This window comes from Sminthopsis crassicaudata, chromosome 3, assembly GCF_048593235.1.
Source record: "Sminthopsis crassicaudata isolate SCR6 chromosome 3, ASM4859323v1, whole genome shotgun sequence".
Classification (NCBI taxonomy): Eukaryota; Metazoa; Chordata; class Mammalia; order Dasyuromorphia; family Dasyuridae; genus Sminthopsis; species Sminthopsis crassicaudata.
This window is the reverse complement of record NC_133619.1, coordinates 284680440-284705230: the sequence shown is the minus strand read 5'-3', so window position 1 is coordinate 284705230 and position 24791 is coordinate 284680440. Positions and strand designations below refer to the sequence as shown.

General features: G+C 33.7%; 1 protein-coding gene across 1 annotated transcript in view; it reads right to left on the bottom strand.

Annotated features, from left to right (window-relative positions):
* Window positions 1-24791, bottom strand: part of DMD (dystrophin) — a 2117885-nt gene that overhangs the window by 332101 nt on the left and 1760993 nt on the right. Inside the window, 1 exon segment of the mRNA XM_074300855.1 lies at window positions 6270-6416. Within this exon segment, the coding sequence (XP_074156956.1) occupies window positions 6270-6416 (147 nt within the window).

Here is a 24791-nt window from a genome sequence, read left to right as displayed (position 1 = left end):
AGATGGAGAAGGAAAAAGAAGAGGAGGAAGAGGAGAAGAAGTAGTAATATTGGAATTTTAAATTTATGTTCCTTAAATTTAAAATTATAGAGTTAGTCTGAGTGGCTTTCAAGGTTCCTTCCAATCCTAAATCTAATCTCAGATATTACCACTGGAGAGGAGAAACAAATGCTTCATGGAAACACCTATATATGAGTGTGAGTGACTGAGATGGCAAATACAGTCAGAACAAAATTATGATGATCTGAGGAAATATGGAAGATCCCAGGAATAAAGGTCATGGTGAGGACAAAGAGTTGGCTGAGACAGATGAGAGTGTAAGCAAGAAGGAAAGACAGGTGATTTGGCCAGAGAGGAGAATTTCAATTTGATTTGCAGTGTTAGAATTATAAAAGTTATAGTGCCTTGGAGGTAAGAAAGGCAATGACAAAGTCATAACTAGAAAAGCAATGTTTTGTAAAGTCTAATCCATAACTCATGATACTCTGTTCCTTAATCTATTTTAAGAAACATCACAATGGGCAATACCTTCATTTTACTGAGCTTTTTAAAATAATTGTTTTCTTCCAAAAGTTTCTATAGATCATGAAGATATGCTCTTTGCATGAAAACATAATTCCTGATGTACATACAGAATACATACAGATGCAGTACATACATACAAACTATTCCTTATACAGTTCATGTATTTCTCAGGACAGAATAACCACAAACCTAAATATGTATTTGTATGTAATACATGTGATTATATGTACATACATATCTTTGAAATATTTATAAAATCAATCATAAATAATTTTTCACTTTCATTTTTAGTATCAATTTCTAGTTGGTTCAATATTAATAATTGTTTTGCTTTAAAAACTAATTCATGAAATTTACCTTTGGTTGACTTTAGCACTATTGCTTAGTTCTAAGAATTGTGATGAATATAATGCTTGGAAATTTTATGTTGAATTCTACAGGTGTGATTTTAATGGGTACATTGCAAAGATCACTAATCCATTCACTTGTAAAGGGAAGTTTTCAAAATTAATATCTCTGAGAGTCATTAAAAAAGGATTAGAATACTAAAAACAAGTCAAGTGTATTCTACATTCCAAAAAATGTTTATAAAGCCTGAATATTTAAATTATAATGAATACATTCTAAAAATAAAAAAAATATATAACACACCTGCAGAAATCCATATGAAGGTATGTATATTTTTAAACTTATTTTGTCACTAATAATCTCTCCTACACATTTACAGTCAAATAGATGTGTTTATACAATTGAACTTGAATGTCTAAAATAGATTTGTTTTTCAAAGAAATAGACTAATTCTTTTTGACTATACATATCTTGGAGGAGTGATATTGCAGGGAGGAAGAAAATTGACTTCTAAATAATTTATTTCTAAGAATATGTGAGTAATTATGTAGTGTTACTTTAGTGTTTATGTAGCTGTTTATGCAGAGTACAAGATTATTATTTTGTCTGAATGGACAAGCAAGTTAGTTCAAATTATGGGAAAATAATCCAAACTTCCTGAAGATTTTAAAAAAAGCTTCCTTCTCATCAACAGCTACAGGGTCTACCAAATCTACACTGAGTGCAGTTGAAAGAATTCAGAATTCTAGGTTGCCATTTTCCTGGTTTCCAGGAGAAAGTACATGCCATTGAAGTCAACAAGCATTTATTAAATACCTTGTATGTGTCAGGCTCCCATGCTGAGTGCTAGGGATACAAAGAAAGCAAAAACAGTTCCTGCTACTAAAAGAGGTCATAGTATAATGGGCAAGCCAATATGTTCTTCTGAAAAAGATCTTTTAGTTTTAGTGGACTGCAAGTTCAACATGAATCAACAATGAGATGTGGGATACAAGAAATCTAAAGCATTTTTAGACTGCATTAAGAGATGTATGGTGTATATGATTAAGGAAGTAACAGATCACTCCTGATCAGACCATATATAACATATATTCAGGTCTGGGTGACACATTTTAGAGAAGGTATTAATAAACTGGAGGCAGCTAAGGGGCTCAGTGGAAAGAAAATTCCATGAACAGAATGGTCCATGGGGTCATGAAGAGATAGACATAATTGACAGTCTGAATAACAGTGACAAATTGTTAAGTGAGGGATTATACTTAGAGGAAAAAACTAAGGTGGTGACACAATTCAAAATAGCTAAAATCATTGAATAATAGAAATTTAGAGTTGATAGGGATTGTAGTGCCCACCTAGCCCAATCCATATCTGAATGTGAATCTCCACTAAGACCTACCCAAAGGGTCATCCAGCTTCTGCTTGAAGGGGACCATTATTTCCTGTGGAGCAGCCATTCCATGAACATCATCTGGAGGGCTTAGTATGCTTGGAGAAAAATACTAAGGAGGAACATTATATTTCTATGTATGTGAAAGGCTTTCATGTAGATGAGAAAGCAGGCTGGTCCTGCTTGATTCAAGAGAGTAGAACTAAAAGCATTTGGGTGAAAGTCAGAGCAAAGCAGAATTAGGTTTGATAGAGGGGAAAATTTCTGATAATTAGATTGCTCAAATGTGTAATAAGCTGACTCAGGAAATAGCAGGTGACTCATTAGAAATTAATTTTTTTACAAAATTTGTTGAAGGAAATTCCCATTCAGGTATGCATTAATTGGCAGTGGAGAGAGCACTCAGACTAGCATCAGAAAATACTTTTCCTGAATTCAAATCTGACCTCAGACACTTACAAGCTGAGTGACCCTGCATAAGTCACTTTATCCTTTTTGCCTCAGTTTCCTCATCTGTAAAATGAGCTAGAGAAGGGAATGGCAAATCTCTATGTATCTTTGCCAAGAAATCCTCAAATGGGGTCATAAAGATTTAGACATGACTAAAAATGACTGAATAATAACATACCTTGAACAAACAGGACTATTTGCTTCTGTGGTACCCTTTATGCCACTTAAATCTTAGAAGTATCCAAGAAGTCTGACTATAAAGATTCCACCATTATACCTGACTAATTAGACTATGTATTCATTAGATTTTACACTTTAGGTCATAGAAGGCAGGCAGGAAGGGAATGAGAATTTATTAAATGTCAATCCTGTGTTTAGTACTGTGCTGAATACTTTACAAATATTACTTGATCCTCATAATCACTCTGGGAGGTATTATTATCCCCCATATTACAATTGAAGGAACTGAGGGAGAATAGGTTAAGTGATTTGTTCAAGGTCACATGGATAACAAGAGTCGGGCTGGATGTGAATTCAATTGTTCCTGACTTCAAGTCCACTGTCTTATTCATTGCACCATTACTTGCCTTTGGAATAGATTAGAATAACCTTTGGGCCAGATATAGTACTGCTCTAACATTAGGTGAGAAAGATCAGTGAAAGGCTCATCAATATATACAATTACGAACCCTTATGTGATGTCCCTGTTAGAAAGAAGAAATTCAGTCTGGCATTAGGTCAATTAGCCATTTTAGGAACAATGGATTAGGTTTATATCTATCATTTGAAATATTTGGATAAGTTTCAATCTCTCTGTGACTCAGTTTCCAGATCTGATAAATGAAGGAGTTGGATTAGATCGCTTTTAAAAATTTCTGCTAATTTCAAGTATAGGATTCTTGAAAACCATTCATTTCTTATAGAAATAGAAGTGATATAATGATAGTGTGTGTCCATGCAAGCTTCATGTTGTTATCTTTGATGCTGAAAAATGTCTCCATATCTCTCAGAAAAACACAAGACAAAGATGTACCTTGTCCTACAGATGTAGAGATGTTATGACTGATTAACTGCCAAACCATAAAGCTTGAATTGCTTTCCAATGTGATGGTAATAGGCTTGTATAGCATACTCTTTTTCCCTGGCAGGTCTTTTGGTGTAAAGTATACATTTGTGTGATAATTGTCTGAGAATAAAGTTTTGAATGTGAATGATTTAAGCTGAGCCAAAGAAAGATCAAATTATGGCCCTAGTGTTATCAGTGAATTATCAAAATGTTTTACAAATGGCTTTTCACCAAGAGAAACATATGCAATATATATTAGCAAGCATCTTGGACATAAAAAATGGAAGAGTAATTAATTATAGTTTAGATTTTGTTTTGTTTAGCTATATCAAACTTCATGACACCATTTGAGGTTTTCTTGGCAAAGATATGAGAGTAGTTTTGCCATTTCCTTCTCCAGTTCATTTTATAGATGGGAAACTGAGGCAAAGTGAAGTGACTTGCCTAGGCTCATACAGATATTAAGTGTCTGACACTGGATGTGAACTCATGAAGGTGATTGCTTCTATAAATCATTTTGATGAAATATTTAATATGGATTTATACTGCTTTGGTCATTAAAACGTAACTACCCATTTTCAAAGCTTTGGCTTATTTTCTGCCAAAATATTTTGGTTACTATATAAAAATATCCAAATATCATATAGGGACATGAGAAGAAGTGTGGAGACTAGAATTAAGGATATGTCAATAACATAAAATAGAGGAACAACCTAGAGGCAACTTTAAAAGAAACTGAACCATATTTCATTGTGTGTTTTCCTTTTACTGACATATAGATATTTTATTTCCTTGTACTTTCAACCAAGTTCTTAGTCATTTTAAAGAATGGATTACATTAAATTGTTAATATTTTCTAAAACATAATATCTAAATAAATAATGCACCTAGAAAAAGTTTCTCAGTGTTGATTTTGTATAGGTCACAATCTTTCAGCATCATTTGTGAATTTATAGATTCCTATCACAAATCTTGCACCTCATTTTAAAAATGAATACAGCTTTTTAGCTGTCTGGAAAAAAATTTTAAGATACAGTTCAAGAGTGCTTGAATGAAACAAATGTGGCCATTGATTTTCTTTGGATAGTTATTACTTTTCTTATTTATGCTTGAAATGGAAAATATATTAAGGATTATAACTGATAAAAATTTAATAGTATACAACAGTTAAGCAGAGTGTGGATAACACAGACACAGAAAGGCCTGTAACTAACCATTTAGTGCTATCATACTTTTATCAACAGAATTTATAATAATCAGTTATTCAAATGCTGCATAACTTTCTATCACCTACAATGTTTACATTGTTCAGGATCTTACAGGGTATACCAGATTTATAAAAAATTATTTGGTAATGATCTACTGTGCTTTTTGGTAGGATTCGGAACTATACTCATAAATGAACTGTTGGTAGAAAAAGAGATCTGGTTATTCATTTTTTTCATTAAAGCCTTGAAAGCACATATCCTGCCTGGTTCTCTTTTCCATCCTCAAGAGCACACAATACCGAACTCTATGAAACTGTGAAAGTACAATATCACTCTCTGTATCCTCTCCCATTATGCATTTAAAGCAAGATAATGCAGAAATCACTCAGCTGAAACTGGCAGCATCTGTTATTGTTAGAGAGGTTTAATGAGAAGAACAACTGATATAGAGTCAGAAGTAAGTCCTAACTCTGACACTTATTAGCTCTATAAGTGGACAGTGTCTTATGCTTTCTGAGCCTCAGTTAACTCATATGAAAATTTGGGAATTATAATATTTCTATTATCTCATAGAGGAGGAGTTGAGTAACTGCTCTGTAAAGCCTTATGATTTACTATTATTGACAGAAGATGTACATTTTCACTATAGCCACTTGGGAAGTTGTTGGAATGGACATATGGGGTAGTAGTTGTATGCTCAAGAGGACTGAAGGCTATATGTACTTCTATACATATAGAAGCACATATCTCTCTGCCTGGGGAGATATGTCCTATCTCCCTGCCAATAATCCGTCCAAATGGGAATATGATTACACTTCTGAAGTAAAACCCCCACTGCATTTATTACACTAAAAATGTGAAGAGCTTCCATTTAAGCTCTTCACACTGAGATACTTGTATTTGATGTCCAATGGATTTGGCAACCAGCATCATTATTAACCAAGGTACAAATTAGATTTCCTACACTCTATAATAAAAGGTGCTTTATCAACATTGAAACAAACAGGTAAGTGTTAACTTGATGTTACCAATTCAACTTATTATAGTCGATTGTATGCTATTTTATTTTGCAAAATATTAAGTGTAAGCTTGAGAAATGATGAGAGAGTCACTAAAAAAGAGTGCTATTATTAGGCTTGGAGATTCTTTAAAATTTAGGCATTTAGAAGTTTCTAAAGTGGTTCTGAGTGTCTACTTTTGCAAAAATGTTACTGGAGAGATAAAATGAAATGACTGTTTTTCTGTTTTCCAGGGAAGAATGGCAAGGTGATCACAGAAAACTTACCAGCAGAAGTTTCCACCTGGTATTCAGGTCTTCCAGACTATTGAGGTTAAATGGAGAAAGCTGAATACCGGATGTGGTGAGTTGTCGGGCAAGGCCATTGATGTGGTTTACATTTTCTTCAAGAGGGGCGATTTCTCCTCGGAGTGCCTGCAGGGAATAATCCAGGACAAGTTGGAAAATGTAAATGCTGAAAGAATATAGGTATGACTATTTTGAAAGGGCATAAACTCTTGGGTTGCTCATTTAATGATGATACAGCAAAAATCATGAGAATTTCCATATGAACTATAAGAAACTAAGGGAGTGCTGAGATGATGCTAGAATCAGAAGCCACACTATTTCATTATTGGAACTGGAATATGTCAGCTTTACTCTTCATAATAAAAAGGTATAATACATCACAAAATATTCACAGAAAACCCCTATGCCATCAACATAAAAAGTTTTATTTAAGGGTTCTTTGTGTCACGTCCAAAAAATGATATCCTACTCTCTTGGTATTTCTGTCCATGTGACAGTGATTTAGGGAGATTCCCATGAGGCATCTCAGTGTCCCTGAAGCACTGTAGTAAGGCTTCCAAAGCAATGCATCATGACAATCTGTTGAGCAGAAGAACTCTATGCAGATTTGGGGAAGATATTACAATGCATCATATCTAACCCCACCATGGTGACATTTATGGATCTTTAACATGATACATAGCATCCAAATGTACCAATGAGCAATTTCTAAGGGACAAATTCTCTCACTTAGAAGAACAGTTTGTGTAATGTAATGCCTGTGCACAAGGACAGCATAATTTACTTGGTGAAATGCTGCCCTTGCTTGCTTGATCTGAGGTGGGTTTGTTTCTCTGTCTGGTTCATTATATATATTGACAAAGTCTCTCCTGAACTTTGTTTTTTTTTCTTTCTTTCTTTACAGTTAGAAAGAATTTACATGTGCATTTCTAAAGCTGGATGGCACTGTGAAGTTTATCTTAGTAAGAAGTTCCTAAATGAACAAGTATCAAGTATTTATGTATTATTAAATGTTAAATGAGAAAATATAATGATACCTATTTGCTTGATACATCAAGTTAAAAACTAGACAGTAAAAGTGGCTAATAATAACTTTCTAGATGACCTCCTGGCATCTCAAAGTGAATATATAAAAAACTGAAACCATCACTTTCCTCCAGAATCTGTTCCCCTTTTCAGTCCTTTATATCTTACAAATATTCTCAGATGTTCTCATTCCTAAAAAGGAAGAGGAAGACTTTCTTTTGGCCATTCTTTCCCATTCAAGTATCACTCTATTTTTTATATACTTTCATAACTAAGCTTCTTTAAAAAGGAGTTTATATCGGTTGTCTACATTTCTTTCCTACCTCCTCTCCGATTCCATGCAATCTGGCTTCCATTCAAGTTAGCTTTTTAATTACTAAAACTTCTCTTTCAAAAGGCATTAATAGCTTACATGATAAATTTAATTACTTCCCCCCCCCCAAAAAAAAATCCTTAGACTTGACTATAGCTTCCGACAATAACAACTGCCCCACTCAGTCAAGCAACTGTTATATATTAAGTGCCTACTGGGTGTCATACACTAATTAAGGTTTTGAAGATACAAAGACACAAGTAAAATTTTATGTATTTAAGAGCTTGCATTCTATCAGGCAAAATAATATGGATACATGCTAAAGAAATAAGAATCTTTGTTGGGGAAAGGAACTAATACTGAGGGAATAGGATTTGATTTGACCCTCAAAAAAGAAGGGTTTCTAGGAGGAACTAGTATATAGACTCAAGGAAGGAACATGAAGACAATGTGCAAGCAAGAAAGAAAGAAGAAAAGGAGGAGAACATTTATCTTTTACTTACTATGCACTAGGCACTGTATTAAACACTTTACAATTATTATCTCATTTGATCTTCCTAACAACCCTGGAAGGTAGGGTGTTGCTATTAACTTCATTTTTATGAGGAAATGCAGAATGAGAGTAAATGATTTGTCTACTGTCTCAAACTGGCAAGTATCTGAGGCTAGATTTGAAACTGTAATCCAGCACTGTATCTACTGTACTTACCTGCCATAATGAGGAATTCTTTGGCTGGATAATAATATATGTGAAAAAAGTATGTATTATAAGGCTAGAAAGGCATATTGGGTGGGCAGCTAGCACTGAATCTGAAGTCAGGAGAACTTGAGTTTAAATCCAACTTCTGACACTTAATACTAGCTGTGTTACCCTGGGGAAGTAACTTAACCCCAATTGTCTCCCCTTCTCTCAAAAAAGGTATATTGGGACCAGATATGAAAGGCTTCAGATGCCAAACTTAAATTTAAACACCATCTTTCCTGAAACAGTCACTCTGTCTTCTGCCCATTCTGATCCCTTGGTGAACCAATTAAATCCTCCCCTCAAGAATCTCTAGTGTGTTTATCATAGCATCAACTATGTCCAGTCAAGTTTCAGCCTTGAGTCACTCCTATCACTGTCTGCCTTCTCTGCCACAAATGAGTTAAGAATGAGAATGGGGAAAAATCATGTAACCATTCTGACTGGGTTAATTACAAATTTATATACTCAACTTTATCTGGGCCCTCACTGTTGCTAGGCAATATTACTATACCTCTTTTATAAACTCATTATTCCTCTCTTTTCATCTCTCTTTAAGTTTCGAATAGCTCTCCTTACTTTTTCCACTGAGAATCTTATCTCTTCTTTTATGGAAAAGTTTGAGAGCATTTTCTGAGATCTCTCTCTTCCATCCTTTTCCACTTAATTATTCAGGTATTTTCTGCCACTATCTTCTTTTTCACTCATCTAAATGATGAAATGACTTTACACTTTAGCAAGGCTAACCCTCTACTTGCCCAAGCGATGGCATTCTTAGAAAAGGGGGAAAGTGGAGGTAAAATGAGGAAAATTACATCTCACAAAGAGGCAAAGAAAACCTATAATAATTGAAGGAAAGAAAGAAGGGGGATGAATATTGTGTGAATTTTAGTCTCATTAGATTTGGCTCTAAGAGAGAATATTAGACATATTTGGTTAGGAAAAGTGGGAGGAGAAAGAGGAAAAGGGAATAAGGGAAAACAGAAATAATAGGGGAAAAGTATAAGAAAGGGGAAGGGGCTCTAAAGAGGGAGGGCTGCTTAAGACAAGTGGGGCTCATAAATAAAATACTGGGGAAAAAGAAAAGGGGAAAAAGAAAGAGCAAAGTATAATTTGGGGTAAATAAGATGGTGGAGTAAAGGTAAAAGGGTAGAGCAGAATCTATTATGCTTCAGGTGGAGTAAAAAAAGCAGGGGTAGCCATCCTGATCTCATATAAAGCAAAAGCAAACATTGATCTATTTAAAAGAGATAAGGAAGGAAATGATATCTTGACGAAGGGTACCATAGATAATGAAGCAATGTCAATACTAAACATATATGCACCAACTGGTTTAGCAGCTAAATTTCTAAAGCAGAAGTTAAGAGAGCTGCAAGAAGAAATAGGCAGCAAAACTATAATAGTGGGAGATCTCAATCTTGTTTTCTCAGAATTCAATAAATCAAATCACAAAATAAATAAGAAAAAAGTTAAGCAGGTAAATAGAGTACTAGAAAAGGTAGGTATGATAGAATTTGGAGAAAATTGAATGGATAAAGAAAGGAGTACACTTTTTTCTCTGCAATTAAAAGATTTACAATTTACAATTTTAAATTTACAAAAACTGGCCATATATTTGGACATAAAGACCTCAAAATCAAATGGACAAAGGCAGAAATAGTAAATGCATTTTTTTCAGATAACAATGCAATAAAAATTACATTCGATAAAAAGCTAGAGGAAAATAGACCAAAAAGTAATTGGAAACTAAATAATCTCATCCTAAAGAATGAGTGGGTAGCAGCAAATCATAGACACAATTAATAATTTCATCCAAGAGAATGACAATAATGAGACAACATACTAAAATTTGTGAGATGCAGCCAAAGTGGTAATAAAGGGAAATTTTTATATCTCTAGATGCTTACTTGCATAAAATAGAGAAAGAGAAGATCAATGAATTGGGATTGCAAATAAAAAATCTAGAAAAAGAACAAGTTAAAAACCCAATTTGAAATTCTAAAAATAAAAGGAGAGATTAATAAAATTTAATGTAAAAAAACTACTGAATTAATAAATTAAACAAAGAGTTGGTTTTATGAAAAAAACTAACAAAATAGATAAACCTTGAGTTAATTTCATTAGATAAAGGAAAAAGGAAAATCAAATTGTTAGACTCAAAAATGAAAAGGGAGAACTTTCCATCAATGAAAAAGGAATTAGAGCAATAATTAAGAGTTATTTTGCCCAACTTTATGCCAACAAATTCGATAATCTAAATGAAATGGAATAATAATTACAAAAATATAGATTGCTTAAATTAACAGAAGAAGAATTAAATTACTTAAATAATCCCATTTTAGAAAAAGAAATAGAACAAGCTATTAATCAACTTCCTAAGAAAAAATTGCCTGGGCCAGATGGATTTACATGTGAATTCTACCAAACATTTAAAGAACAATTAACTCCAATACTATACAAATTATTTGAAAAAATAGGGAAAGAAGGACTCCTACCAAACTCCTTTTATGACACAGACATGGTACTTATACCTAAACCAAGTAGGATGAAAACAGAGAAAGAAAAGTATAGATCAATTCCCTTAATGAATATTGATGCAAAAATCTTAAATAAAATATTAGCAACGAGATTACAGAAAGTCATTCCCAAGATAATATACCATGACTAGGTAGGATTTATACTAGGAATGTAGAGCTGGTTCAATATTGGGAAATCTGTTAGCATAATTGACTATATCAATAACCAAACTAACAAAAGTCACATGATTATCCCAATAGATGCAGAAAAAGCATTTGATGAACTCCAACATCCATTCGTATTAAAAACATTAGAGAGTATACGAATAAATGGACTTTTCCTTAAAATAGTCAATAGCATCTATTTAAAACCATCAGCAAGCATCACATGTAATGGGGATAAACTGGAACCATTCCCAATAAGACCAGGGGTGAAACAAGGTTGCCTATGATCACCATTATTATTCAATATCTTATTAGAAGTGCTAGCTTTGGCAATAGAAGAAGAAGAAGACATTTAAGGAATTAAGAGTAGGTAATGAGGAAACCAAATTATCACTCTTTGCAGATGATATAATGGTATAATATGATGGTACTGAGAGAACCCTAGAGAATCAATTAAACACTATTAGAAATAATTCACAACTTTAGCAAAGTTGCAGGGTACAAAATAAATCAACATAAATCCTCAGTATTTTTATACATTACTAACAAAATCCAACAGCAAGAGATACAAAGAGAAATTCCATTTAAAGTAACTGTCGATAGTGTAAAATATTTGGAAATCTATATGCCAAGGGAAAGTCAGGAACTATATGAAAAAAAATGCATTTACTATTTCTGCCTTTCTGCATTTGATTTTGAGGTCTTTATGTCCGAATATATTATTTATCTAATAATTCCATGTCAATTATTGCCATTCTTCTAATTCAACTCAGCAATTTTAAAGTAGGAGCTATGTGCTTGACAACAGAAATATGAATACATGTGAAATAGTTTTGTGATCTATTAATTTTTTTACTCTTTCCTCTGGGGTGAATTTAGCAGATTGATAGAACCTGATAAATGCTTTGTAGCAACATTTTCATTTATATCCTTTAAAATATTGTTTGTCTGACCAACTGTTATCTTCATTCCATCTGTTTTCATACCATTTTCTTTAGACCTTAGGTTCATTCCTTTCTTCACTAACATTCTCCTTTAGCCTGAAACTTATTGTTTTGCATTTTTGCTTACCAGAAAAATATTAAAGTGTTCTTAAAGAAATGTAAAATTACTTGCATGGCAAAATAGAATAGAATTTAAATTTACATAGTTTTAGATCATATTTTGGAGAGAGAGCACAGGACAAAATACTGCATCATACAGAAACCAGTGTGTAATGCTAGAAAGTTACTTTCTGAAATGTGTGTAAAATGCTTGGTAAACCTTAAATCACAATATTGATTTTAGCTATTATTGTTATCATTATTATTAGTAGTAATAATAGTAGGAAAAGGAGGAGGAGAAGGAAGTAGAAAAAGAGAAGGAGGAGGAGGAGAAAAAGGAGTTATAGTAGTTTCAGGAGTATTAACTGCAAATCTGAAAATGATTGTTAAGTATAACTTGAGAACTTAAATTTACAGAAGACTGGGAGGTAGATTTATTCAACCAAGATTTTATAATCTCATTGAGTAGCAAAGATACAAAATGTCAAAAGAGAATAAATAAACTTGCAATCTTTACTTACAAGTCATAGATAATAAGGAGTGAGATGCAATGAAGGGGGAGAATAGGTTAGAAGAGCAGGTACATGAGTAAAATTGTGCTTAATTTCATAAGGTATTAAAGTCACGATTTTTCAGTTTGGGGGCATCAAAGGATTGGAGGATGTGTCTTAGGCCAGATGTGAACTCAGGACATATTAACTCCAAGTTCAATACTCTCTCTATCTCACTGCGTTGTTATCTACACATTGCTGGTACCCCATGTAAATATAATTATCTATGTATACACATATGTATACAATAACTATGTATATTGAAAAGTAGATTTAGTGTTGTAGAGAAAATGCTTATATGTAAAAAAGAGTCTAAGGGCATTTTAAAATTTCTACTTCTGTTTACAATTAGAGCTGTGGGTATGACCTCTATTTGCTTCAGGTTCTTCAATTGTAAAATGAGGATAATGATAGCACCTATCTCCTACGGTTCTTGTGAGGATTAAATGAAATAATATTCATTAGGTGTTGAGCATAGTGCCTGGCACATACTTGGTGCTATTTAAGAGTTAACTGTTATCATTATTTTATTATTCAATTGATCTTGACTTCTAAAATATTTAGTATACATAATTTTATATGATATCAAAATTCAAATATTTGAGATACCATTAAGGAATGTCCTTAATTGTTTTTAACATTTGTTTTTTAACAGCATTGTTAATGTTTAACAATAGACATTGTTCGAATCCCGAATGGATAAACAGGAAGACTTTAATACTTTTTTTAATAATAAGACTTTATTTTACTATGAATTTTCTCAGAATCAGTTAAACAATTGAGACATATTCTCAATGGAAAAATGAATCAGACCAAATTTGCTCTCATGCAGACAGAATTTTCACCTTACAAAGTGTATCTGATTATAGCTATGGAAGGGCTGATTTATAATAATATGCCTTTAAAAATATCCAAATTCATTGATGCATTAGCTTCCCAATACCTACTGAACTTTGATCAACCAGAAGATTGTTAGGGAGTTAGGAAGACAGATTTACCAGGCCCATCTTGTGATATCAAAGAATACTCATCTCTATTAAATCACCATCAGAACTTTTTGCCTCTGACCTGCCTAATAAGTCTTTCTGCACTTTGTACCTGGCTGTTCCTTTCTAAAGCCACTGAAGTATTTAGTATTTCATCATTTAGTACTTAATCTCAGAAATCCTTTCTTGTAAATTGTATTTTCTCTCTTACTTGTGCCTTTATTCTTTCTCACAGATATGTCTTTATAATTTGTGATGATCCTATCATAGTTAATCAAGCCATTCATTAACCAGACCAAAGCAGAGCTGCTATTATCATCTGTTCTTTCTGGATAGTATGCTTTGTGGACACTGGAGTATAAGCTTTCTATAAGCAGCATGAGGTTGATGATAATATTTTATCTGAACTTGGTATCTTTTTCCAAGGGAATAGCATAGCAGGTAACTATAATATTTATTAAAATAATGAAGTTAGTTCTTCCTTGGCTAGACACCTGAGAGGTAAGTTATGTGAGGTAGTGGTAGGGAGCTGGAGATGGGAGACGGGGAAGAATCAAATACATTCCCTAACCTCATAGTATATAATCTAGTGGATGATTACTAGATTTTTATTTTTCTTCATTTTATTTAATTTAAGTGTATATTTTGTAATTATAGTCATCAATCACTCCTACAACAAAAAAAAATTTTCTCCAAAAAATACTTCCTTATTTTATTCCATTTGATGCTAACAACACCCATTAGGCAAAGGGCTCCTTACATTGTAAGGTGTTTCATCTCTGAAACCTAGTACAAATTTACATCTGAAGGATGCAAGTGAGAATATACTAATTGAATATGCATAAAATGATACTGAATATTGCAATTAAAAATATCACTAAATTAGACTAATTGGAGGAAAGGACAGTCTGAATTAGCAAAAAATCTCTGAATTACAGGGAATTAAGAAGTCAGCTCACTTTTATTGCTTTTAAGCAGATGTAGTAAAATAAGCTAATGAATAATGAAACCAATGAGTAGATGTCTGTATGAATTCCAATGGATGATATTAAGTACTATCCAGCAATGGACCCAACACAGTTGCCTCTAATTCAGAAAGGGGGAATGAGTCAGCAGCATTTATGGCATCGGGGTATCAGCTAGAGGGAGTAGGCAGTGCTAGCTCTATTCATCTTATTCTAAATCAAAATGACCCTCCAAATGAACTGAATAAAGCATCTATGTTTCTTGACTCTCTTCCTTGCCTACTTGTAATTTTGACCCTATGCTTCATGGCATAGTCACCACTATTGTTTTTTAGACATATATCTCTATTCTAATGACTCCCGGATCTATTTATCCAGACCTGATTCCTTTCCTGACCACCAGTTTAATATTTCAAAGTGCCTGTTAAACATCTCAAACTAGCTATCCTGTAGACATCTTAAACTCAGGTCAGAACTGAAATAATTAGCCCCCCCCCCCTTCCATTAGCTCCCATTTTCCCAGTTTTGTATTATCATTATCTTCCACTCCTCAAAGTCACCATCAACTCTAATGTTTTGGCCAAGTCTTATTGATTTCATGATGTCTCTCATTTATGTCTCTTTAATTCCTCTGATCTCCCTATATGACACCTCTGGTCCAGATTCTCATCATTCATATCTGGATTATTGCAATAGGCTTATGGGACATTTCTCTGCTTCAACTCTCTCCTCACATCAATTTTCTTTTTAGCTGTCAAACTGATCTTCCTAGAGGCAGTTAGGTGACCCATTATATAGAGTACTGAATCTGGAGTTGAGAATTCACAAATACAAATCTGGCCTCAGATAGTTACTTGTTATATGACCCTGGGCAGCTAACAATGGCCCTTTGGCTCAGTTTCTTCATCTGTAAAATGAGACCAGTAACATCACCTATCTTCACAGGGTTGTTGTGAGGATAAAAATTGCAAATCTTAAAGTTCTATATAAATGTAATGATGACAATATAAATCTGACCCTCTCACTTCTCTATTCAGTAAATTTCAGGGGCTTCCCATCATCCCCAGGATTCAATATGAAATCCTATGTTTGGTAGTTGAAGTTCCTCATAAGTTGGTTCCTTCCTAATTCTCTAGTCTTCTTACATTTTACTTCTCTCTACCTACTTTGTGAACCATAGATATTGGTTTTCCCATATGACACTCAACCCCCTACTGGTTGCCCCCTATTCCTGAGAATTCTCTCCCTTCTTACATCTGTCTTCTGTGACTTCCTTCAAGTTCTAGCAAAAATAATACCTTCTGCAAGAAGACTTCCCCAGTCCTGCTTTATTTTTGTGTTTTCTCTCTACTAATGATTTCCAATTTATTATGAACAAATCTCAGTTGTACATGGTTGTTTACATTTTTGCCTCCCAAATTAGATTATGGACTCCTTAATAGAAGGGACAGTGGGATTTTGTTTGTAATCCTAGCACTTGATTTTTCTTTATCTTCCTAGTGCTTGGCAACACAGTAGGTGCTTAATGCTTATTGATTGACTAACTGATGGTGACTATTTCATAAAAATATGGCTCTTCTCTCCAGCTTGCTCTTTTTGGACTTTGAGCTTTTGTGAGCTGGACTTTTGCAAGTAAACCTGCATGCTATGGCCTCCAAATTCCTTCTTGCTCTTGCCTCTCAGCTATCATGAGTCATCTGGTACTTATATTGTGATGCATACTGAGAAACCTCAGGCTGTCACTGCTTGCTGCTTAGTTCACAGCCTGATGTCGCCCTGAAGGATGATGGGCCTTCTGCAAAAGGAATACAACCCTTGAACTAAATTGCCAGAGATGAATGATTACTTAAGAAAATGTGTTCTTTGAAGTTAAAAATTCATACAATAATGTCTAAAGAACTGAGACAGGAAAAATACTTAGATTTTGAGTCTGGTTAGGCCTGGGAATTCCTTAAGAATCCATTTCTATAATTCTATCTATGAACTGCTAATTACCTTCTTGTTATAGGGGAACCCTCTGCCCCCTCACTGTCTAGAGAAACTTACACACATATGTACACACAAACTGTAAGAAAATATCAACCTTATTTCAAGCCGCCTGTAACTTTCTGTCAACAAAATTAAAGATACAAAAAAGGTTGTATATGGGCTTTTACAGAGACTAAATGCAAAATCACTGAGATTGAAATAAAAATGTTTCTAATGAGTATAAATAAATCTTTTAAACAGGCAGTGTTCTTAGGTTGTTTAAGAAATGAAAGGAATCCCAATATTTTCTTTCAGAGAACTCTTAATTATATGAAATGAAACATGAAGTGGCAGTTCAGGAAATCTCTTTATTTATTTATTAAAAAATGAAAGATAATCCATGAATTGCTAAGGACACCAACTGTGCCTCCAGAGTAAAAAAAAAAAATGCCACATGTAGGTGTTCTCTTGGCTTTTCCTTTAGATTAAGTTTCTTCCACTTGCCAAAATTTTCATCAGCCTGTAAAACCTTGACTAGGTTGTTCCATTTATCATTATTATCATCTTTTCTATTAGGTTTCCTCCCTCTCTAACTACTCCTTTATCACTTTGATAAAGAAATGGAATTTTTTGCCTTTTTCAACAATACTAATACAAGAGAGCATGCCATTTAAAATAACAGAAGAACATGAGAATTAGATAATTCTGCCACAAAATTTTACTTTTAACTGAATTATGCATGTAATTCAGATGTATTTCTAGAATATCATAGGAATACAGATTCTGAAAGATAGATTATAAGCTTCAGAGAACTGTACTCTGCTGATATAGTACTTATTTTATTTTAAGCCTGAGCATCTAACAGCTTCTGTATAAATTTTATGGATTCTAGGTTTTGAGGCCCCTTTTTAACATTGCCCTTATATCCAGGAAGTGCTAGTAAAAATTTTACAATTGGTCCTCAAAAATGTACAACACATTTTAAAGTATAATCTGCTTTATTAACATTTTAACAAAACTATTTTGGTGAAAATTAATCTGGTGGTGATATGTAGGATGGCAATGAGAATAGAAACTCCTGAGATTGTTACAATTATATAGAAGTAAAATAGTAAGGTATTGAATTGCATTGGTGGCAGTGGAAATACATATTTCTTCAAATATGTTCTTATGTTTATATATCAAAGTTTCTGAAAGAACATAGACCCATATCTCTTAAATATTTTAGCATATAGCATATTGCCAGACACATATGCTGTTGTTCAGACACTTCCCACTCTTTATGATCCTATTTGGGCCCAGTGTCATTCAACTAATAAATATTTGAGATCAGATTTCAACTCACAAAGATTATTCTTGATGACTTCAGGTCTGGAACGCTACCTATCACCTACCTACCTATTACATATATGCAGTCATACCTAATATTGTTTGATAACAATGATTGATATGATTAAAAACAATACTCTGAAGAGATATATTCAGAAAAAAAAATCATTCATGACCCTAAAACTTCAAAGCCTTTAAACAACAACAAAAACAACAACAGAAGTACTTGGGATTATATGGTAACAGTTCTAAAATTTTGCTCTCTCTGTCATGTATTTAGGGATTCTAACAATTTTGAGCAATGGAAGCAATGGTTGTGAAGTGTCCATTCAATATTCTGTACTTAGCTTCTTTTAGATTGGGTATGTATATTTAATTTTAGTGCTACTGGGGACAGGCACTATTGAAACAAAATGGGTTTTAGAAGATTTGATTTTCCATCCAATATACTGTTATAAACTCAGAAATAGTAAAGTAGGAATGAACCAGAGGTTAATATAAATCCTCTAAGAAAGAGTTGAGATAAAAATAGTTCAGATAGAAGTTTGCCCAAGAGAAAGATAACAAAATGCCCTTCAGGACTCTCTACTTTTTGCTTATTACAGCTTCTGAATTGGATAAAGGACCCCTGGCCTTTACAAAATACTATTCTTTATTGAAAAAGAACTCCACAAAATACCCCTCCCCAACATAACACCAATTCTATTAGAATATAATTTTTTTATTTAAAAGCAGTTTAAGAGAATATATTAATTATTATAAGAATCCATCTTCTGTTATAGTTTATTATACTACAAGGAAGAAAAGAGGACTTCTAGATGGCACAGCAGCTAGAGTGCTTGGTCAGAAGTGAGGAAGATCTGAGTTCAAAAGTGACCTCAGACACTTACTAACTATGTGACCCTGGGCAAATCACTTAACCCTGTTTCCCTCAGTTTTCTCATCTGTAAAATGGGCTAGAGATGGAAATAGCAAACTACTCCATTATCTTTGCCAAGAAAACCTCAAATGGGATTATGGAAGAATCAGATACAATCGAAAAACAACCAAACAACAACAACAAAGAGCAAAAAAAAAGTATTTACCTTCTTTACTGAAAGAAAATATTTACTGCCATTTGTAAGAATTTTTTTTATTTAATCAATTAGCAAAGTGTTTTATATTGTGTGTATGTGTTTGTGTGTGTGTGTGTGTGTGTGTGTGTGTGTGTGTGTGTGTGTTTTATGGTGAAATGTTTTACGAAGATATGCCAAAGTAACTCAGAGTTCTAAATTCTTCTTTCATCACATTCAATTGGTACACACTTTGCAGATATTACTCTGGCCTCTCTGTGTCATATCCATACCATAAAATAACCATCTGGATATATTCTTTTATTCTCTGGTAGTGTAACTTTAACCTACGAAGTCCCATAGGTTAGTACAATCTAGTGACTAATTCAAGGTGAGTTTGTCATTTTTCAAAATTTATTGAAGTACTAATTCTGTTGATTTTTGATTCAAGGTTTTTAGGTGGTACAGTACATAAAGTGCTAGGCCCGTAATTATTAAAGAGCTCTGACTCCAGGCAAGACTCAATCTCTGTCTCAATTTCCTCCTCTGTAAAAATGAAGATAGTAACATTACCTACCTGAAGATGTTGTGAAGATCAAATGAGATAGCAATTAAGTGTTTACTTAGCACAATGCTTGGAGACTAGTCAGTGCTATATAAATGTTAACTATCATATGAAAGAATAGTTGTTTTCTGGCAAACTTAAAAGATAAAGACTAAGCTTATAACAAGCGGAAAGGGAACATCTGGGTGAGGAAATGCCCTCTCCAAAAGTTGTTTTGCACCTTCTTTGCATTTATTTTCTTAGAGAATTGTTTACAGCACTGAGAGGTAAGTGCATGGTGATACAGTGGATAGAGCACCAGCCCTGAATTCAGGAGGACCTGAGTTCAAATCTGGTCTCAGACACTTAACACTTCCTAGCTGTGTGACCATGGGCAAGTCACTTAACTCCAATTGCCTCAGAAAAAAAAAAAAAATCAAGGACTCATACAGTAATTTGCCAAAGGTAAGCCTTGAATTTGTTTTTACTGACTTTGAGATTAGCTCATTCTTCACTACACCATGCTGTTTTTCAGCAAACTTACAAGTATTACTGGAAAATTTATTACCATTGTCACAAGAAAAAAAAATCAATATTATGATTTTGAAAAAAATAGTCATCAGAAAGGAAAAAAATCCTAAATTAATGGATGAATCTTTTATTCTTAAAAATTGATTGGTATCCAAGCAATTGGTATATTTGTTTAATATTAGTCTCTTCATAACTTTTTCTTCCATGATATAAGAAATGACATATTTTAAAATGCCATGAAAACTTGTCACTAGTCTTAGAAGAGAATTTAGGTGAATGCTAAATTATTTCACTGTCAAAAAATACCTGTTGTTTAAGTAAAAAATCTACCCAGCATCATTCTTACCTTGGGTAATATAAAAGGTTAACATGCACAGCAAATAATTGAAAAGAATTTTGACTTTTTTCTACAAATGAAGCCAGTCAAAATTTCATTAAAACACAACTTGCATCCTGATATTCAACCAACCTCCAGGCAATTTTAACAAGTAGACAACCTTGAAAATCTTTTCCTTCAACTTTTGTAATAAAATGTCAGAGTGTTTTCAAACAAAATATTTTATTGACTTTGTAAGCCAGGAAATCAATAGGACTTATATCCATTTGTATGGTTTATATTTCTTTCAATATTAAGATTTACTGGGTATACAAGTTTATTTTTTATTAATTATTATATTATTTATATTATATGTTATTGTATAGAAATATAAGATGTTTTAAAATTTTATTTATTGGGTACATACAAGCTGCCATCATTAAAAATAACCTTTATGGCATAAGACAGGATTTGTGTAGGACATAATAAACCCTAAACCATCTCCTCCCTCTAGCTTGGAGCAAAATTTATAGCTGGGTACTGCAAAGGAGGGGGTTAGTTCATGCAGCAAAAGTATTACCATTAAATATTAAAATCCTTAAAGGAAGGCATTATGTAGGTCCATCAGGGAGGATTTATGACAGAATATGGGCATAAACTATATAGGAAGTGGAAGTGTAGATGGACTGAGATCTGAATGGTTGGAAATATTACTGACATTGATAAGATTAAGGATTCATTGATAACAGTGAATTAGTAAAGACATAGACAACTCACTGATTTCTTGGTCTGGATTAAAGTATTTTGGTGAGCTAAGGTACGGTGGAGTTCATATTATTACAAGCAATTTGGAAGAAGCCTGGATCTCCATTTTGACTTAAACAATATTGCTTGGGTTTCAGATATAGTGAATACCTACTTAGTGAATTATTTAACTGAAGCTCATGTATATGGATTCTGCTTTGAGGAAGTTTTTTCTCTGAGTACTATAAAAGTGGGCTGAGATTGTTTTGGCTTTTTTTCACTTTTTAAGAACTCTTGAGCCTAGTAGAGTAGCAGGAAGGGGAGGAGAAGTATTCCCTTAACTTCACTACCCCACACTCACACTAGCCCAGGGATAGTAATGATGACCCAGAAGGACATGGCAATGATAGGTATGTGCTTATATATATGTGCAAAGGCACTATTTCTGAATACTAATCTCCTATATATTAGAGGGGGGATTTTAAATTCCCTAGGCAGTGTGATCACAAAATCTAGACTTGTAGTCACAGAAAAGAGATTTTCTAGGGAGTTTTAACTTTGGGAGTTACCTTGTAAGCAACCTGAAGCTAGAGAGTGCCTGTGTCTCTAGCTTTTAGACATCAGCATCCTTAAAAGCAGAGAGTTTCCTTCCTTCCTCCAAAAAAGAAAGAGCAGCAGCGGCATCCTACAGATAAAAGACTAAATTTATGCTATGGAGGATACATTCTCAGATAGGAAGAAGAAAATTGGATCTTGCCAATTATTTTCTTGCTGTTAGTTAGGCATTTTCATATTAAAGTAAATAATTGCTCCAGAGTTGCTTCTTCCTCCTCCCCTGAACCCACAGTGTGTTTGTTTGCTTGGAAGTCAAATAACTATTTGCATTAAAGATTTTCAAATTTTCCAAACACAGGGAAACCTAAGTACTAAATATATATGTTTTACTTTGAACATTTCCTCGGCATAAAATTTGGATGTAGCAGCTACCAAAGGAAAGAGAAAGATCTTACATGGGCGGTTCATGTAAGCCCAGAGTCTTTGTTCAGTCTTGAGCCAGAAGAAACATTATCAAATCTCATGAGTCAGGCAAACTATTGAGTATTAAACCAAACCACTCAACGGTAGAAGATATAGAAGATCCAGAGGGTCTTTAATAATTCTCTTCATATTCAACTGAGAAATCAGGAGGCTCTCCTACAGCTGATTTTCATACCTTTTAGATTCCTGGCCAAGATACTTAAAGAAATGAATTGATGATACTTATAAGTCAATATGGGGAGAGGTCAATGTGGGGAGAGGTTATCTGACCTAATCAAATATAAAAATGTACAGATTGGGATTACTATCACTTCTAAACTCTTTCATAGCAAAATGAGTTTCAAGTATTCTTTTCTCCCTCTATCCCATATATACACATTTCTCTCTAGCCCCAACAAAAAGCCATCTGTTTATTTGGACTAACAGAAATAGGTCAAATTTGCTCCATCACTCTTCCCTGACGCCTCTCCAATGGATGGTGGAGGTTTTTAAATGAGATTTTTATGTTGATTTTGGCCATTTCTAGTTGTGTGACTCTCGATGGTCTCCTATGTACAAGAAAACTTGGAAACAGAATCATCATCATCAGTGAAGCTTACCTGAAGGGCTGTTTAGTGCTAGATTCCTCCCACTTACCCGGACTATGGAGTCAGATGTCCCAATTATGTTTGTCTCTGATCCTAGAACTACTCACTACTCTGGACCCTGACCTTAATGTACTCTGAGACCTCATAAAAGTTTTTAGATCATTATCTAGTCAGCAGGAAACATCTCTTTATAGCATATGGCACTTCAGTAATGTTACAAAAAAAAAAATAACAGCCAGTGTAACTAGATAAATCCCATTATTCACAAAACCACAAAGTCTACAAGTCAATGTAAAAAAAAATAAAAGCAAATGTGAAACTTTCAAATTTTATGCCACTGATGATTTTTACCACTAATTCTTGTGATTAAAAGGATGACTCTATATATTTTCTCCATTTCTTGGTGATCAAAATAGATCATATTTTATTTCCCTCACTATCTCCATCAATGCCTCCAGGCATACCATGTAAGTGCCAGTCATATCAATCCTCAAATTTAGAAATTAAGGTGTCTTTGGCATTGGTGAAGCCTATATTTTGACACCTCACTGCAATGAAAATTTAATGAATTATATATTCTTAGAGTCTTCCATCCCTAATGGCATCATCTATTCCTTCACAAGGACATGAAACAAGAACAGAATTCCTCCCTTAATTCTTAGACAGTAACATTATAAAAAAGTTCATACTACTGTCCCTCTTTTTCTAAGAAGCAACATCTTTATTCCTTGCTAAAAATATCAACAATCTAAGGGTGTAAAATAATCATCAGGCCCTTCATGGTTTCATCATCACAGATTATAAACATCTCCTTTTTATTTCTGACCTCTTGAACCAGATGGAATGGGCCACCATTTTCTATCAACTGGATTTTGGTGGAATATGGTCTATTTTGGTGAAAATGGTATTAATATAGAATCTAACTTATATCCTGCAGAGAAATATCAAACAGCCTTCTAGACCTAGTTATAGGTCTAATCCCTCTGAGTCTTACAAGATCATTGTAGTGTAATCTATTTAAACTCATCCAATTAATCCCTAATGTCCTGGCCAATCTTGTTGAGTTTAATAACCAAAGTTAGAGAATATTTTGTTCAATAGAGGAAAAAATGGAATTTCTTAGGTATCTGAAAAGGGAATCAGGAAGGATCACTAGAAAGTAGACATGGGACAAACATGTGGCTCCTAAAATTGTAAATTATCTTTAGAATATTTTCTAGGGTATTACTGGAGACTCATTGACTGGAAGTTCTGCTCTTGGACATAGTAAAGATTGAACAAACTATTGCCATGACCAGATACACCAAACAAGTACTCCAAAAGGAACTATGGGTTCCTTTTCTAACTCTTCTAATCCCCACAACTTAGACCAATGTCCATGGCATCTTGTTATACCTTGGCCCCCATTGACTCTTCAGAAAAAATCTTGTGCTTCATGGGAAATTTCATAGGAAATCTTGTGCTTCTGAGATTAAAATGGGACTGTTTTCTCATAAATGGACTTAAAAACTAGTCTAATATGACCCTGTACTTACTATTACAGAAAGAGAAGTACAGCAGATTTATAACATCAAAAAAAAAAAGAATTGCTGGCTATTAAAGACAATCTTTAAAGTATAATAATACCATCTTATGCGATAACAATAGCTAATCACCATTATACCAAATGCTAGAACTTTGAATATCTATGGTTTATCTGTAAGCCTGGGTCCAATTTAATGGTTAATGTTAAAATTGAATATCTCTTATAAGCTGAAATTGATGGCTACATACTATATTTTTGAACCTAAAGTAAAAGGATGCTGAAGTGGGGCACCCTCAAATGCCCTCCTCCAGATGAAAACTGTCATGGCTACTTCAGCCTTATTTTTACTCTCTTAAGAAGAAACAATGAAATTTGCATATTTAGGTTCTATTAACTATTTTGTAGATAAACTCCACCTTCATGCATTAGGGAAAAAGATCATCTCAGCAGGCTCATGTATTGGAACTTTTATATACACTCCCAAGCAATAGTCAGATAGTTATAGTGTATCATGGTCAGTGGGTAGTAGGACTTTGCAAGTGACCATCTAGGGCTTGTGC